We start from the raw sequence: 16,529 nt of genomic DNA on the forward strand, positions 1-16,529 counted from the left end.
GAGCAGCGCGCACTGCCGCCCATCCGCACTCGCAGCCCGTTTTGCTGAATGGGAGAGTGAGTGATTCCCATGCCCAGTTTGCTCAGAGATTTACAACAGCTCTGTACCATGCAAGCGAGAAGATTCAATCAAAAGAAAGTGCTTATTTATTTATTTATTTTTATTTATTTATCAGAGCGCCCACCGCACGAGAGGGTGAAGGGATACCCTATTCAGTCAACAGGGTCCTCCTCACGGCTGGGCAATGGCTCCCTATGCCCTCCTTTCTTTGTAGGAAATGCTGCTTTTGGGGAGCAGGGGAGCCAGAGCTCGCCGGGCTCGTAGGGGTGGCACAGGGCATCCCCGTACCTTTCCCCGTCTTCCCCGTGCAGATCGCCGCCGCCGCCCCGGCTGCGGGGGAGGCAGGGGGTGGCGGGGCGGTGCGTGTCCCCCCCGCCGCCCCCCGCTGCGGCGGCACGTGGTGCTCCCGGGACGCGGGTCCTCAGACGCCCCCCCTGCCCAGCCAGCCAGCCTCCTTCTTTCGCGAGGAGCTTTTTATAGCAGCCCCGACCCGCTCCCCGATGGGAGGTTTCTCGCCGCGCTCACGTTACCGTGCGGGTGCGATGTTAAATAAAGGAGGGGGAGGAGGGGAAGGGAGTTCGGCGGGCGCCTAATTAAGAGCCGGCGTTAACCAGGAGCGCTAAAAATAGCACCGAGCGCCGCACACCACCCAACCGCAGGCAGCAAGCCCCGTCGGTCCCCGCCGCGCCTCCGCCGGTGAATGGAGCGGCGGGCGCTGAATGGAGCGGCCGGGAGCATGAATGGGGAGCGGCGCGCGGGGCGGCCGCGGGGGGGCGCTGCGGCGCCGCGCGGCAGCAGCTGGCGGCCCGGGCGCGCACGTGCCGGCGCGGGGGCGGCTCGGTGTCACCTGGCGGCAGCGGTGGCGGCGGGCGGGGCGGGGCGGCGGCGGGCCGCGCTATAAAAGTGTCCCGCCGCGGCACATGCACACTTCGGGGAAACTTCTGCCCGGAGCGGCGGCGCCCGCCGCCATGGGAGGCGCGCCCGCCGGCCCCGCTCCGCCCTAGGGCGGGCAGCCCCGCGGCACAGCGGCGCGGCCGCGACCCCCGCCCCTCCCCGGCGTGACCCGGGCTGCCCCCGCCGCCGGCAGCGCTGGCGAGAGCGCCCGCTCCGCCCGAGCCCGGCTGTGCCCTGGGGGCGGCGGCGCGATGAGAGTGAACGAGAGCGAGCTGAACAGCTCCGTCCTCCCGCGGGACCCGCCGGCCGAGGGCGCCCCGCGCCGCCAGCCCTGGGTGACCTCCACTCTGGCCGCCATCCTCATCTTCACCATCGCCGTGGACCTGCTGGGCAACCTCCTGGTCATCCTCTCCGTCTACCGCAACAAGAAGCTGCGGAACGCGGGTAAGGGGCGGCGGGAGGCCCGGGGGCGCCGCCCGGGCTGGGTGGGGGGTCCCGCGGCCGCGGGATGAGCGCCCCGGGCTCTTCTCTGCCGGGGAAACTTTCCCCGAGCGCCCAACTCCGGGCTGGGCTCCTCGCCTCCGTCCCCAGCTGGCGGCTACGGGCTGTGACAGATGCCAAGAGCTCCGTCTTTCCTGGCGAGTCGGTAATCGAGCGGGAAAGGGTATTTTTAGCTCCCGCCACTGAATCCTGGTGCTATTTTTAGCTCTCGGCAGTTCCCACCTAGCAAAAGAGAATGGCAAGTAAGTCGTCTCTAAGAATGAATTTTAGACACCGTACCGGGGATGCTGCCTTGGCATACAGTGTGTGTCTGTGCATGCTGAATGCTATTCTTCTGATTGATTTTCTTTGAGTTACAGAAATGTCTCCGGTAACAAATTCTATGGTTGGAGCTTCAAATCAAGCGAATACGAAGTTATAAACATTGCAGGATTCAGACAATTCCCTCCCCCCACCTTTGTTCGACTCCTACTTGCTGTCTAGGTCTTTGGGGAATGGAAAACATCTAACAGAAAACAGCTTTAGGCACTTTAAAAAAAAAATCTCTAATTTTGACAGGATAGAATCTGTGCTGGTCTACTGAGTAAATCCCTCTTAGTTCATGGATTATTGGTCAGACAGGCAGGAACTTCTTCAGATTCATTCTGCTTTATCATGTCAGACCAGCTGCTGTGCACGTGTACCAAATCTGTGCACTCCAAACCCTATGCATCTTTCATTGAAAAAAATACAGGCGCATGGGAAGAGAGCTGTAGTGGTAATGAAAGCAGAATTTCACTCCATGACAACTGAGAAGCTGCTTTTATATTTTTTCACAACTGGGCTGTCAGGGTCTTCATTACAACTGCACTAAGTTCTTCTAGCTAGCAGTTTAAATTCATCTGAAGGGGAACTTAAGCCTGGGCTTTGCTCTGAGCTAGCCTAAGAGAAGTATGTAGTATTGGACTCTGGCAAACGGTGGCATGCTTATCTTTCTAAGGTTAATTCAGGTAATTCAAGTGGATTGTCTGCTTCAGTTTCATTCAGCCATAGTGGAATGCCACACAAGATCAAAATGAAGAGTAACAGATTTTTACTTTCTCCTCCCTACAATTACCACTGATGTAAATTCCTAAAAGCTGTATTATATTCCTGCTTTCACTGGCAGAAATTTCATTCACTGGAGCTGGCAGGGTAACACGTGCGATGGCGTGTAATTGAGAGGAGACTCCAATTCCAGAAATCCAAGTGAGCACTTGACTACTCTTGTTCCCTGGAAGATTTTTAGATGGAGGAAGGGTTGAGACATATTACTTGGGTTACTCTAGGGGAATGGGTGATATTTGCCTCCCCCTTAATTAATAAATTAATGCTCTAGCACTTCTGTGCAGTTTGCAATATGGACAAGTCTGGTAAAGTCTGAAATGAAAGTGGTGTCTGTTTCTGGAGACATAGCTGAATCCTTGGACTCTGTGTGTGCATACTCTGCTGTAGATTCCGTGTAACCCCTCCTGACTCTCAACACGTGCTCCCTTGCTCACTCTTACTGCATTTCTTGTTCTTGCCTTTTCTGTCATAGTGATGTTAAAAGCTGCAATAAACTGGCTACAGCTAGGAGAATAGAGCATTCTTCTGAACATAAATTGAGACTGGAACATGAACTAGATACAGCTTGACCCTCTGAAAATAAAGATTAATTAAAACAAGTAGATACTTGGTGCAATATGGTAAATAGTTTATAGTCTTGATTTAAGAGAAGAATAGGAGCAAGCTTTTGAAGTTCGTAAGTTTGGGGTTTTTTTTTTCTTTTTAACTATGGGCTGGTTTATTAAATGGATTGAAGGAATTTTTGAAAATAACACAAGTTTTAAAAAAGATGTTCTAAGTGTTCTCGACATTGCAATAATTTTATTTATGTAAGCATAGCTATGGAATTCGGCCTTCAATTAGGAAGGGGTAACTAAGGCAAATTTGTAACAGGGACTTAATATTTAGAAGACCTTGGCCTAATATTTGTAAATTTGAAGACTAAAGTCTCCCAAGTCCTGTTTATCCTAATTCAGATTATTCAGGAACAGATTACATTGAGAATAATCTGAATTATACATACAACAAATTTGTAACTTGGTATTGCCAATGGCAGTTATGACTATTTACAGAAATGTAATAAGAAAGAAACTTCTACTTTTGCAACAACTTATAGTAATATAAGTCTTGCTGGCACATTTTTTGAGGAAAAAAGACACAGATGAAAATTCTACTGGAAAAAGGTCAGGGAGGAACAGAAGATGCCTCCTGAAGAAAATGTATCTCACTGAAGATTTTTCTTCCCTCTTTGCAAGAGAGGACTAACAGAAATAAGGAGTATTTAACCCATTCACAAAAAGGTGGATTTGGTGGGGGAAAGCATCTTGCATCTCTGTCCTACTCTCTATTACATACATATCTATTGGAAGATACTACAAATTGAACCTGTGGACTTACAATTTAAAAAGTGAATTGGGGAATAGTAGGAAGGCATAGAAAAACCTTCTCAACAAGTGGTGTAACCTTCCTGACAGTCAGAAGGTTAGTAAAAGACACTGATCAAAGCAGAGAAGTCAGTAACTCAAAGAAGTTTGTCTCAGCAAGCGAGGAGTGTCTGATACTACAGACTCCTTCATAGGCACAAGCATGGCTTCAATAGATGCTCTTCTAGACACAGAAGCTGATGATGCAACTGGTAGGATCCTCTTTTATTTAATGTACTTGACTTGTAATAAGTTTCATAGTTCTGGTCTGTTATTTCTTTTATGGTGGCTTGTAATCCACGAGGCACTTGACACCAATTCAGTCCTGATGGGAGCAGCTCTGATTGAAAGCTGACCTACACAAAGACTGAATTTGGTTTATGATATCTGTAATCTTTTAACTTTGAAACAAAGTTCAAGGGAAACATTCAAGGCATAAGGATTTTAATGACCATCTCTTGGTAGCATATTCATGCAGCTTGAACTTTAAACTGGTGTGCTGTCTTTAACAACTAACTTTTAAAAGGAATGAGAATAGATAATTAAAAAAGAAGTTTTGTGTAAATCTTTGTCTCATTTACCATTATAAATATTAATACATCAGAAATAAGGTCATTCAGCTGGTCCACCCTGGGAAGATACAATAACTAGCCTTAGGGAAGGTGTGTTAAAAACTGTTGGTACGTTTAACAAGTGGAATTTTTGCTTGAAGCTATCAACACCAAATCAGAGCATCTCAGAAAACAGAGAATTTAAGTGGTTTATGTAATACTACACACAAATTTGGTGATTGCTGGTATCCTTATGCCTTAGTTGTTACCCATACCAAGAAAAACAATGCATCAAGAACAAGGTGAGGGAGCAGTTCTAAGTCTCTGACTATGGAGATTAGTTTTCTGGTAGTGACATTAAAATGCCAACACATGCCTGTTCTTTTGGTGACAGGTTGGTTTGGGTACTCAGTGATTGCAGGACTGGACCATTCTTAAGGTCAACGAAGAAAGTTTTCTTGAATGGTGTGACACCTCTTGCTCTTCTTCTCTTCCTTTTGGAGCTGTTCTCTTGGCCTGGCGGGTTGCTTTTTTTTCTGGGTGCTTTGTGTGCTGAGGTCCAAAGGTTCCCTGACTACCCCCAAGAGAGTCCAGTGTGGAAAGGGAGGCCCAGCAGTCTCACCTCACTCCTATGTGCCTGTCCTGTCTGCTGACACCTGGCATGGGCTGGGATGACCCAGGGACTGGTGCCAAGCTGGTAACTTGCACCTACAAATCAGGGCAGCAAGCTGCATTCACCCATTTCTCACTGATCTCTGTTCTGTGCTAGGTATATTTGGGGTTTTGTACTTTTTTCTAGTTTTCCACCTCCTTGGCCCATATGTTTTGTTGCTAAAACTTTGTTACTAGTGAAGAAGGCATAGAGGAAGTTTGACATTGCTCAGGGCCCTGGGCAACAAGATAATTTCACTGGGACTGCACACATGCTTAAACTTACCTATGTGTGGTAACTGCTTTTTCTGAATGAGATGGCAGTGACAAAGGGAAAACTCCCCAATGTTCCTGTGCTCAATCTGCCTCACCTGCTTTAGCTCCCAAGAGTTCTGTGAACACAGCTCTGAGTGCTCAAAAAAATACAGTGAACTCAAGGGTAATCTTGAGTAAGGGTAATCTCCCTAAAATCTCTTAAGATCAGTGAAGTCACTCTTGAAAGAACTAAGTAACACAGCTACTTATGATTTTTTTTCATTCTTTCCTGAATAGTACAGCCATTGCAGAATTAGGGTTGGGAGTCTATCAGTAAGAATTTAATTCTGGAGGCTTTCCAAACTGGCCCTGGGTTTTGATTTAAGCAGTGTAAGACTCTAGTTGAAGAGTGCTCCTCTCTTAATGCATTTTCTAGAATAAAAATTGTAAAAACAAGGATGGAGCTGTCTTTTGATAACCAGATTGGAGATATCATCAGCCTTTTCAGAAAAATATTGTTCTTGATGATGTTTTGTTTTTAGTTTTAAAATTATAATGTTAAATGCTCTGGTAAAGATTGTTTTAATTTGATAAATGAAACTTCTGCTGTGAATTGAGACTAATGAAATCATTCTTTTTGTCACAGGTGAACCTTGGACTTCATTTTGTGTCCTGAGAGACCATGGGTAGCCCGACAAATATTGACTCAAGGAAGAGAACTTGGAAGATCAAGTTATAGCACAAATTCAGGGTTCTGATAAAACTGAGATGTTGATGGCAATGAACATTATTTCAGAAATTAATAACTTCCAGTATTTAAAATGGTAAGCTGTTTGGGAGAGGGGAAAATGTCTAGAGGAGATGCTGAATCTTACCAATTGTTGAACAGAACTGAGTATAAAAATACAGTTTCAATAAAGTTGTTCCTCAGACTGGTTTTGATTGAATAATTTACTGAATCAAGGTTTTCTTCAAAGACTTATTTAAATAGTGCTTTGCTGTTAGTGACCCAATGGTAGAGGTGAGTATTTAAAATAATTAAGAACTTATTCTTACTAATGTGTCTGTCAAGCTCAGCTATTTATTCTTTTTTCCAGGATTCTGCATTATGAAGTTTTAGAGACATTTCTTTTTCTAGTTAGCTGCTGCCAGTATGCAGCAATACTCATATGATCTACTATTTACTGTCCCTTTTAGGTTGTTTTTTGAGGAATTTTCCCTTTTCCCATAAAGATTTTTTTTTCATCTTCAGTTTTATCACTAGCTATATCCAATTTGCTTCTGCTCTTATCTCTTTCTTATTACTTTTCTTTCCTAACATAGATACCTCATGTCTTTCCAGCAGTCAGACATCATCAGCAAGTCTAGGTTAGTGACTGAAGATGCTACCAAGAGTAGGCATCCAGTGCTGGTATGGCAATGTCCATTCTGTTTTTCTGGAGAGGCTTGCTTTCCCAGGGCAGTAAAAACTTTGCAGTGTCAGTTCAATGCTATGCATCACAGTTTAGTTTTGCAGCATCAATAAGAACTTGTTCCCCTTGCTGTTGGCAATTTTTCTTAACTTTTAACTTTTTTTTTTTTTTTTTTTTTTTTAGTAGAGCAGCAAATGAAAGTAATCAGCAAAGCTGTTTACAGTATTTGGATAGCGACTTCTAAGCAGCTTTGTGGTAGTTGCTGACGAGTATGTGTAAAAAGTTTTCTATTCTAAAGTTTTTTTCTATGAGGAGGCAAACTTCCCTTCCTTGAAGAAAACACCAGAAGCAAAAATTTTCAGCTCATTCTTTCTTTTTATAAATTTCCAGGTTGTACAATTAGATATGCTTCTTGAAGAATAGGTATTAGATTACTGGTCTTCATTAAATAAATTCAGGTCTTGATTATATAAGAGAATCTTGTGCTTGAGTTGGCAACTTGAATTTGGGCAGGGTGGTGGGTTGGGTTTTCTTGGTGGTGGAGGACTCATCTTTTCCATTGCTGGAATTCCACTAAAGTCCTTCAGTGCTTCATTTGGACTCTCTACCCTATCCTAAAGAAACCCTGTTCTCTAAAATGAGAGAAAATAGAATCAGCCAATTTTAAACACTTATATGTGTGACCAAGCACTGACATTCTCTAGTCAAACACAAACCAAGCAGCTGGCAAGGTTTATGGCTGGTTTCAGATTAATTATATTTTTCAGCTAACACCTTTATTATGAAAGTTGTGCTGGATATGTACTTTTTTCATTTAGGCCTGCAGAAACTCCATTCAGCATGATGTGCTCATGATATTTTACATGTGGTGTTGAGATAAAGTCTATTTATATCATATCACCGTGGGGTTGTTTGGGGTTTGTTTTTGGCTGTAGATGCAAGGTTAGCAGAACTGATTTGCCTTCAGGGAAAGGTTACCAAGCAGAGGTAGTTTGTCCCTGTGCTGACAGAGGTCAGCTCCATGCTTGGTATTGAGGTCAATGTGACTTCTCTTTTGTCAGCCGTTTCAGCTGCACCAAGTATAATCCTATTGAGGTTATGGTGCAGCTGCCAGAACTTTGTCACTTAGTGGCCAACTCTGTAGAGATGAACCAAAGTGCTGAATGGGCATGAGTACAGGGATCTGCTTTGAAAATTAATGTCCAGTCACATCATGCAGATGGTTCACCAGTTCTTTTCATTCTGGGAAAAAACTATATCCTTTTTCCCCAGTAGTGACTACAAGTTTCATTTTATGTTTGTTTTCCAGAATGACTGATGAACAGTTTTCTATTCCTTAGCCTAAACTTGATTTTTAAGGACACATTTATCTCCCTGTCTCTATTTGAGAGACAAAAGTATTTTCATTTTCAAAGGTGAAAGAGTCAGTAAAGTGGCACACCCAGGAAAGCTAGGATGTGACCTTTTTGTTAGAAATACTTCAAAAATATGGGTGTTGCACGTTATGAAGAATCAAAGTTTGCATAAATGCAAATGAATAATTTCTTTCAGTTGCATTTTTTCATTTGGGATTAAGAATTAATGGTGTTTAAATAAAAAAAGTTTGTGTATTTTACAATAATATGCCCTGTCTTAATTATAGTAATTATTTACATTAAAATATCTTAAGATTCTCAGACAGTGTGATGCTGAGGTCTGCCTTCTGTAATTTGAGTATTGCTATGTGCAACTAACACACAGGTTCACATAATTTTAATCAACTTTTCAAAACTTAGATTCTTCCCCACATTCCCATTATTCCATGTTACATCTCTGAACCTTCCCTGAATCTGTCACTGAAGTAACCCTCATTTAGAACACAGGATTGAATGGGACCTTTTTAATCAAATGCAACTTTGAGGTGTTGTAGGTGTTCCCCTTGCCCCAGCTGAAGAAGAGTGCTGGTACATTGGAAGGTTGCTCAGTGAGGTTTTGGATGCCACATTCCTTGAACTGTTCAAGGCCAGGTTGGATGATGCTTTGGGCAACCTGGTGGAGTGGAAGGTGTCCCTGCCCATAGCAGAGGTTGGAACTAGATGATCCTAAAGGTCCATTCCAACCCAATGCAGTCCATGATTGTCATTGCCTAAATGTTTGTTCTGTCAGTTTATGTTTCTGCTGTTGTACCAATATTGCATAGCATTGCTATTCCTGTAATGAGAATAAAAGTATCCCCTCTTGCCTATTGCTTTGCTAGTCAGAAAAAGGTTGATACCAAATTCTGTTACTCTTTCTACAAAATGACCTGTCCCCTTTGCATGAGAGCACCACCTCCAGGAGTATGCCTGATTTCTGGGAATAACTTCTCTAAAAGTGAAATCGTGATTTTACTGAAATCAATAGTAAATCTCTTACCAAGGTCAGTGCCTGTCTCACTTCACTTTTTATGTCTGCAGTACTTGCCAGTGGGTAAGAAGGCTGCTATACTGCTCATAGCCTTAAACTCTAAGTGTGGTAAGCAGAGAAATCTTCCATAACTCTGGAGCTGGAGTAAGATTTCTGTTGGATCACTGATAGTGTTGAATAAAACTGAATGCAGGTAAGGGTCATAAGTGCCTGACCTACATATCTTGAGGTGGGTGTGTTGTAGGAAGCCACTTAAAATTCCATGTATAGTAGGTGTGCAAGCTATTAAGTCTGAAAATTGATGCTTCAAGACCACACTTGGGAATAAAGAAAACACCAGTGATTACTACTGCAATGCTCTCCTTTGTAGGATTACAAATGGGAATTGTTATTTAGGTCAAGAACAGTTGTACCCGTACTAGAGCTGTCTGGTCAGATCACACAAGTATAGTCTTGATATATTTGTCCTCTTCTACTTTCTAGGAACTCATTTTTCTTTATTGCATTCATTAATCAGAGTGAATTTGGGCTTTGCTGCTGTAACATCACTGTACAGATGGGTGCTTCTGTTGTGAATTATATCATCATTATGTATGATGTTCCTTTGGAAATTTCTCAGTCTGACTGTCTGTGACCACTAATTTTTCGGTTCTCCTTTGCTGTTTTTTTTTCCCCTTGTCTGAAGAACTTAACTGTTGAGAGTCTCTGCAGTGCTTGTAAACCCATCTCATCCTCTGTTCCTGATAAGGTAAAACATTCCAACACCCATCACTAAGGGTTTTCATAGCATTGGCTGTGTTTTGTCTTGGGTATGTACAGAACCACATTTGTATTAAAGCACGTGTAAATCCTACTGGTTTTTATCATGTTGCAGAAGTTATTCAAGCCAGAGGTTGCTGAATTTTGTGTGGTTTGGCTCCACAAATTTACAGATACATCCAGAAACATTTCCTCTAATTTGGTGTTTTTTGCAGAAAGGACCTTTTCCTTTAACCTTTTTTTTTCCTACTGTAACATCTGCTGGGACATTTTAACTCATACTTTTGTGTATTGCTTGTGGATATACACACTCCAAAAATGACAGTCTCTCATACACAGGAGAACAATATTCACCATTCCTGTGGGGAAGAAAGACAGTAATCTTAGCTTTCCCCCACCTGGACACAGGTGCTGGCTTTAGTTCTTCAGCTAAATTATAACAATTTTGGTGCTTTTGTGATCCATGGTTATTGACACAGCTTCCACAGGAATTTTTGTATTGGTGAGTGTCACGTACACCTAGTCTTCATCGGCCAAGCTCATTCTAACTGTTCTGGATGCAAACTTTCAGTACTGCAGAGTTCATAAAGGAATCCTCATCAAGCTCAGTAAAACTTTTCATCTCCTTTGTATACTGGTAAGTATGGAGAAGACAGCAGTTTGTGTCTTAGCATATATTAAATATCTAATGTAGAGCTCCAAATGCAGTTAGGTTTTCTTGCTCTTGCAGCAAAAGTTTTTGGACATTTTTTTTTTGCAAATAAATTGGGCGTTTTGTTTTCACTTACAAATTTGTGAACATACTATTGTTTTTTGCAGCTCTCCTGATTCCTTTTTCTCTTGCCCATCTAGTGCATCCTACCTCTGGATTGCCTGATAATACTGTCAACTATGAACATTTTGTTGGTTGGTGGGAAACTCTTGTTTTTCTTAATTTTTTGTGGCATAATACTTGTCTCTTTTGTAGGCAATCTCCAAAAATATTTTGTATTTACCTAACATACCCATTTTTTCTGCATGTTCCTATGAATTTGTTGTGCTTCCTCTCATACATCTGCACTTTTTCTTTGGATGATCCATACCTATTGGGTATTATGCTGAGAATGGCATGAAGATGACCACTCCTGTATTTAAGAACAACTTTGCACTAGTCCTGCTAAACTGTTTGCTGCTGAATTTTTTGTTTTGTTTTCCTTTGGTCTTTTTCCCCCTACATTTTTCCACTGAGTATAGATGTCAGGCTTTTTCTGAAAGGCTCTTATTTTAGAGTTATTATTGACTTGGGTCTCTCCCTCATGGTCTCCTTTACGCATTCTGTCAAAACTGGTATTTATACACTCTGTAAAAAGAGAATTCTGAGATGCTGCACTATTCTTAGGGGCATTAGGAATACTGTCATTTTAAATGGAATGCTGCTGTTGTAATTATTCCTGGTAAGAATTTCTAGTGCATAATTTGTCACAATCTAGGGGAGATTATACAGTGATGCAAAGCTTGCACTTGTACCTTGTTAATACAGCTTGCAGCTATTGTAATCTGCAACATGACCTAAAGATGTGGCTGAGTTTTACAAACGTGGACATGCAGAAGTATGAATGGAAAAAATGAGGTGTGCAAGAAAGTTGAAGTAACCTAGTGGGTGTAGAATTTGCAATCTGCTTGTTATTGGTGCTTGTTTTATGGTGGGATATCCCATCTGTTACAAGAGTGATGCATCTTTTCATTGCAAGCTTTTTTCATTGCTAGTGGGTGTTTTGTTTTCCTTTTCTCAAGCTATTGCAGTGGCAGGGCTTTGGTGCCAGAATGCTTCCTGAGGTAAAGCTGCCTGGGCACATTTTTCTACTGCAGACGTAACTATCACTAAAGCAGTGAATTGATTTTGAAGATCTTTTGGTTATGTTTAGATATTCATGTTATCTTCTGTCCCCATATTTACTCAGAAAACTTACTTGATCAAATTAAAATTTCACAGAGATTTCACCTGTTTCTGTTTTGAATTTCTGATCATTCGTTGTGATGACTGGACAGAATGTTTGCTTACTTTACTCAAAAACAAGAAACTTGTTTGTCTTGCAAATAAATCTCCAAATCATGAATTTGCTTGTGGCTTTTTATTTTTTTTGGTCTGCTCTCTTATACAAGTATGAAGTGAATGAAATTTTCATTAATAATATTGCAAGACAACTCCAGTTGTCTTAAATGTCTTAAATGCTTCATTTAAGCTAATACCTATTCTGAAGATATATTTACCATCATTATTTCAAGGATTTATTTTGTTGGAACATTACTATGTATTCATTTGATAAGTATGAATGCCATATGTGATCAAGTACTTTTTATAGAAACACAAAATGTTGACTTTTTACTATACTGGAAATAAGCTACTGTCTAATGATCATCTGTAAAGTAAAATTGTTTTCTGTCTTCTATATTCAGAAACTCCAAGCCTATACTGAGGTAAGAATAGAGTCATATGAGCTGACAAATTAGGAATGAAGTGCGAATGGAGAAATTAGATTACTGTGTCAGCTATAGTAGGGCACTCATTAATCTGTAATCCTCAACCAAATGTTCCTGTCACAGGTGTAATTATTGATTGATTATAAGAAGTAAGGTATTACTCTCTGCACGTGTACCTCTATGACTGCTTGGGGCTGGAGTCTCTTAACAGAGACCCCTTTCAGGGTTAAAGCCTCTCCCCACACCCAGTGATTACAGCTGCAGTAATTACAGTGCTCATGCTGAACTCAAAGGGTCTCACTACAAACTTTGAGTCATTCAAGGTGATTTCAGTCCACAAGGTGTCATTCAGCTAGCAGCCTCAAAATGGTGCTGTTCTTTCTTACTTTCTTCAGTCTCTCTTGCTTCTGAGAAATTAGACCCGTAAGAGTCCAGAATATTTTGGGACAAGTTTTTTGCTGTTTGTCATTTGATAAGTATAGGTGCTAAGTATCCTGACTTATTTGCCTGGAGCTTAATTATTCAACTTAAATTTTAGTTCCAGCTTGAAGTTTCTCTCTGCCACTGTGCAGAACAGCGCATCTGCTTAGGGATACCTCTGCACTATCTGTGAACTGAATGTGCATGGAACTAGATGCCATCATAAACCTTACAGAAAGGTTTTCCAGAAGACTCTTCTCTTTTGTTCGTGTCATCTTGCTTCCACCAGGTTTCTGATCATCTTAGATTTCACTGTTAAGGGAATGCATTTGATTCAGTTCTTGTGCCTGATCATTTTCTCACAGAGATAATGAAACATTTTGTTGCTTATAAGTAAAACAAACCAGCATGTTATCCAGCATGCCCTGAAGGTCTGTATAATACGTACAAGTAGGCAGAGTTAATTTTGCCCTTTTTTTCTTGCACTTTTTTCCCTCTGGAGTTTTAAGCAGCTTTAGGTTGTTTTTCCAGCTCTTCAACAACAAATGGCATCAGTCTCTCCAATGCTGCTGTTTTTGCTCCTTCGGTGGAGCAGACTTAAAAGATCTCCTATTGAAGTTCTAATGAAAGGGCATCAGTTGCCCTTTTCCTTACTGTCTTCCAGAACCATCTTCCCAGTCCTTTGTAGACCTCATTGACTCCATATCCATAATCAAAGTTCAGATGTGACCTTTATCTTTCAATCTGTCCATATGTTGAATACTGAATTTATGAGCACTTGCATAGGTGTGACCTGTCTTGTTTTCCCTGAGATTTTTTGCTTTTAGGACTGTCCTTTTTGTCCTATCTGTCATGAATGTTTTTCCATACTTATTTCCAGCCAGAGCTTATAATTAATTACATTTCATTTGGTCCTCTTACAGATCTTGCTATCAGTGTAGGAAATATAAATCCATTGGCTTCTATTGCTTTTTGCAATTTTTTTCTACACGTGATTTATGTAGCAATCCCTTTCTTCGTTTAAACTGTGACTGCATTTAGGAAACAATGACTTTAAAAATTACAATTTGTCGCTTTGTATATTCTGCATCTACTCTACATCAAATGCCTTCAGTTTACAAATCACTGTGAAACACCAGGAATGTTCAGCTATGAAGTATTTTCTCCAAATAGGCTTGAGAGTATTCCAGTTAATGACTTCTAGTAGCAGTATCAGGAAGAAAGTACAGCAACAATGTAACTTCAGTCAAAACAATTTCAAAATATAGGAATTTTTAGTAGGTCGGGGGAAAAGAATTGAACAATCTGAAATGTAGCATTTAAGATTTACTGACAAGTGTTTGTTGATTCTTGCTGTTTGACTTTTTGTTTGGATTATGGCCACTGGACAGTACAGTCTGCTTGTAGTTAATCTGTTTAAACCAGTACCTAATGCTTTGTTAATTGTCCAGACAGGTGGCTTGTTTTAGTGAATCAGCATTGACTTCAAAATTTCATGGTGTTCAGAGAGGAGGGGCTATGGAGAAAGGAATTAATAGGAATTTTGAAATTAATCTCAGTGAAGTGAAGCAAATGATGAAATTTTGAAGCTGAAATTCCCATTTTCTAGTTTTGGGAACCTTTTTTTGAGACGTGCAATGCTAAGTAATTTTTTATTGGCTGAGAATGAATTTCTTATTTTACAACTGTCTGTCTCCTGTAACATCTAATGGTGTAATATTGTAAAAGCCCAGTTTCTAAGCCATTTTTGATCTTCACTGTTTAGGTCATAGTGACTTGTATGTGGCATTAGAGTCCTGCTACTGCATTTATTAGTTCTAATACTTCATGTTCTCATGAGCATTTCTCAGCTTCATTCTGGAACAATCTTTTGTCCCATTTTACAGCCAAAGTTTCTTTATCCTAAGTAACTGTAGAAAGTTTCATCTTCCACAGCACCTCTTTGCCATAAAGAAGCCTTGTACCAGAGTATAAATGTAGCTTTTTTTTCTGACTTTGGTTCTTGTAGAATGAACATATAATTAATGCAGTTAATTTCTTTTACTACATCCCCAGTTTTATCCACTTTCTACTTTTTGTTAATTGCTTTCTTCAGTATCTCCTTATATTTCCTCTGAATTTGTATCCTGTCTTTAGCTATGGCATGGATGCCTGTAGTGTCCCGCAATTAGTCTCTTGGTTCTTTTGTCATTATTGCACTAATCCACTGTTGATTTTATCCCCAAAAAGAATAAAAAAAATATATATCAAAACTTTTTGAGAGAAAGTGTTAAGAACTATCCTTATTCCAGACTGTTGCTTCCACTGAGTCATCTCATCTTGGGCTTTTTGGATCCATTCACATCTTGAATGTGCCAGGTAAGACAGTGTCAGACTGTCTTATCTGAGTGAGACCTATTATCTCTGTAAAGTGAGTATCCATAATAATTCAGTATGTTTATTTTAGTCACTGTAAAGAGCTTGAGAGAACCTCTAAAGACTGTGAAAGATACTAAGGTTCTCTGAATCCCAAGCTTTATGTGCTGTTTGTCCTGTAGTACTTTAGAGATGAGGCAGAGATTTGTGAATTTGTGCTTGGGGCAAGTAACCTGTTCTGAATATGGCAAATTATGATTTTATTTCCTCCATTTGTGACCCATTACTTCAAAACTTGTGGCTTTATAAAAAGTTCACGTTGTTGTCCTGTGCAGGGCCAGGAGTTGGACTCAATGATCCTTGTGGGTCCCTTTCAGCTCAGTGTGTTCTGAGATTCTGATATATCATTGCACATATTAATTTCTGATCTTCAAGTTTTATACTCACCCTGCTTTTTTGTTGGTGTTCTCTGAGTATGTCAGTATGCAAATCAGTCTTGATCTTGCCATACATTTTTAAACAATTTTTGTGCAGCTTGTGAAATTCTGCAAATGTACCTTGCATGATGCATGAATAACTTTGTAACACTTGATTTTTTTTCTCCAAACATTGTTTATTATAAATTCCTTTTGCTTACAAGTGTTTTACTCAATGAATGTGTCCAACACACCTTCAAAAATTAAATTATTCATGTAATTGGGTGTTTTTTCATGATCATGCAATGACACAACTGAAATTGTACAGATCTTTTGGGTGAGGTGGTAGAATGAAGATAAAAATAAAGCAAACATCCCCCAATGTTTTTCTTTGACTATTGTAAAATATATCATTTTGAGAGGCATCAGTTAGATGGCAAATCTAGGGGTTTTCATGAGACTGATTCCTGATCTTTGGTTCAACTACAGCACAGTCTTTTCAGTACAGCTGCAACTAAACATTTGTTACTGGATTACAGGTATTGGATACTGTGATCTCCCTCTAAAACATCTTAATTTCCAGCATTTTTATGTAATACCATTTAAAACTCCTATGTCCATTTGTCTCTTTGATCCAGTATATCATGAAGATCATTCACTAGTGGTACAAGTTCCATAGGTCATCCAAATTCTTTTAGCTTAATGCCAGCCCTTTTAGCCATGTTGTTGAATTGACTTTTCTGCCTCATATTGCCTATCTTCAATGAAAATAGAGCTTTTAGACATTTTCATTCAAATGACAATCCAATAATGTCGAAGAAGTCCCAGAATACATTTTGTCACTTTTTCCATCAGTACCTAAAGCTTGTGATGTTCTTCACAGAGCTGGCCCTAAAATCTTCATTTTACTGGCTTGAGTGT

The 16,529-nt window shown here is 40.6% G+C and overlaps 1 protein-coding gene across 1 annotated transcript in view; it reads left to right on the forward strand.

Annotated features, from left to right (window-relative positions):
• Nucleotides 1–1,164: 1,164 nt before the first annotated feature.
• MTNR1A (melatonin receptor 1A) overlaps nt 1,165–16,529 on the forward strand; it is a gene marked incomplete at its 3' end in the record, with an annotated part of 50,213 nt that continues 34,848 nt past the window's right edge. Inside the window, exon 1 of the mRNA XM_079306572.1 lies at nt 1,165–1,398. Within this exon, the coding sequence (XP_079162698.1) occupies nt 1,206–1,398 (193 nt within the window). The 5' untranslated portion in view covers nt 1,165–1,205. The remainder of the gene's footprint in view (nt 1,399–16,529) is intronic.

Source organism: Erithacus rubecula (assembly GCF_903797595.1).
Source record: "Erithacus rubecula genome assembly, chromosome: 5".
Classification (NCBI taxonomy): domain Eukaryota; kingdom Metazoa; phylum Chordata; class Aves; order Passeriformes; family Muscicapidae; genus Erithacus; species Erithacus rubecula.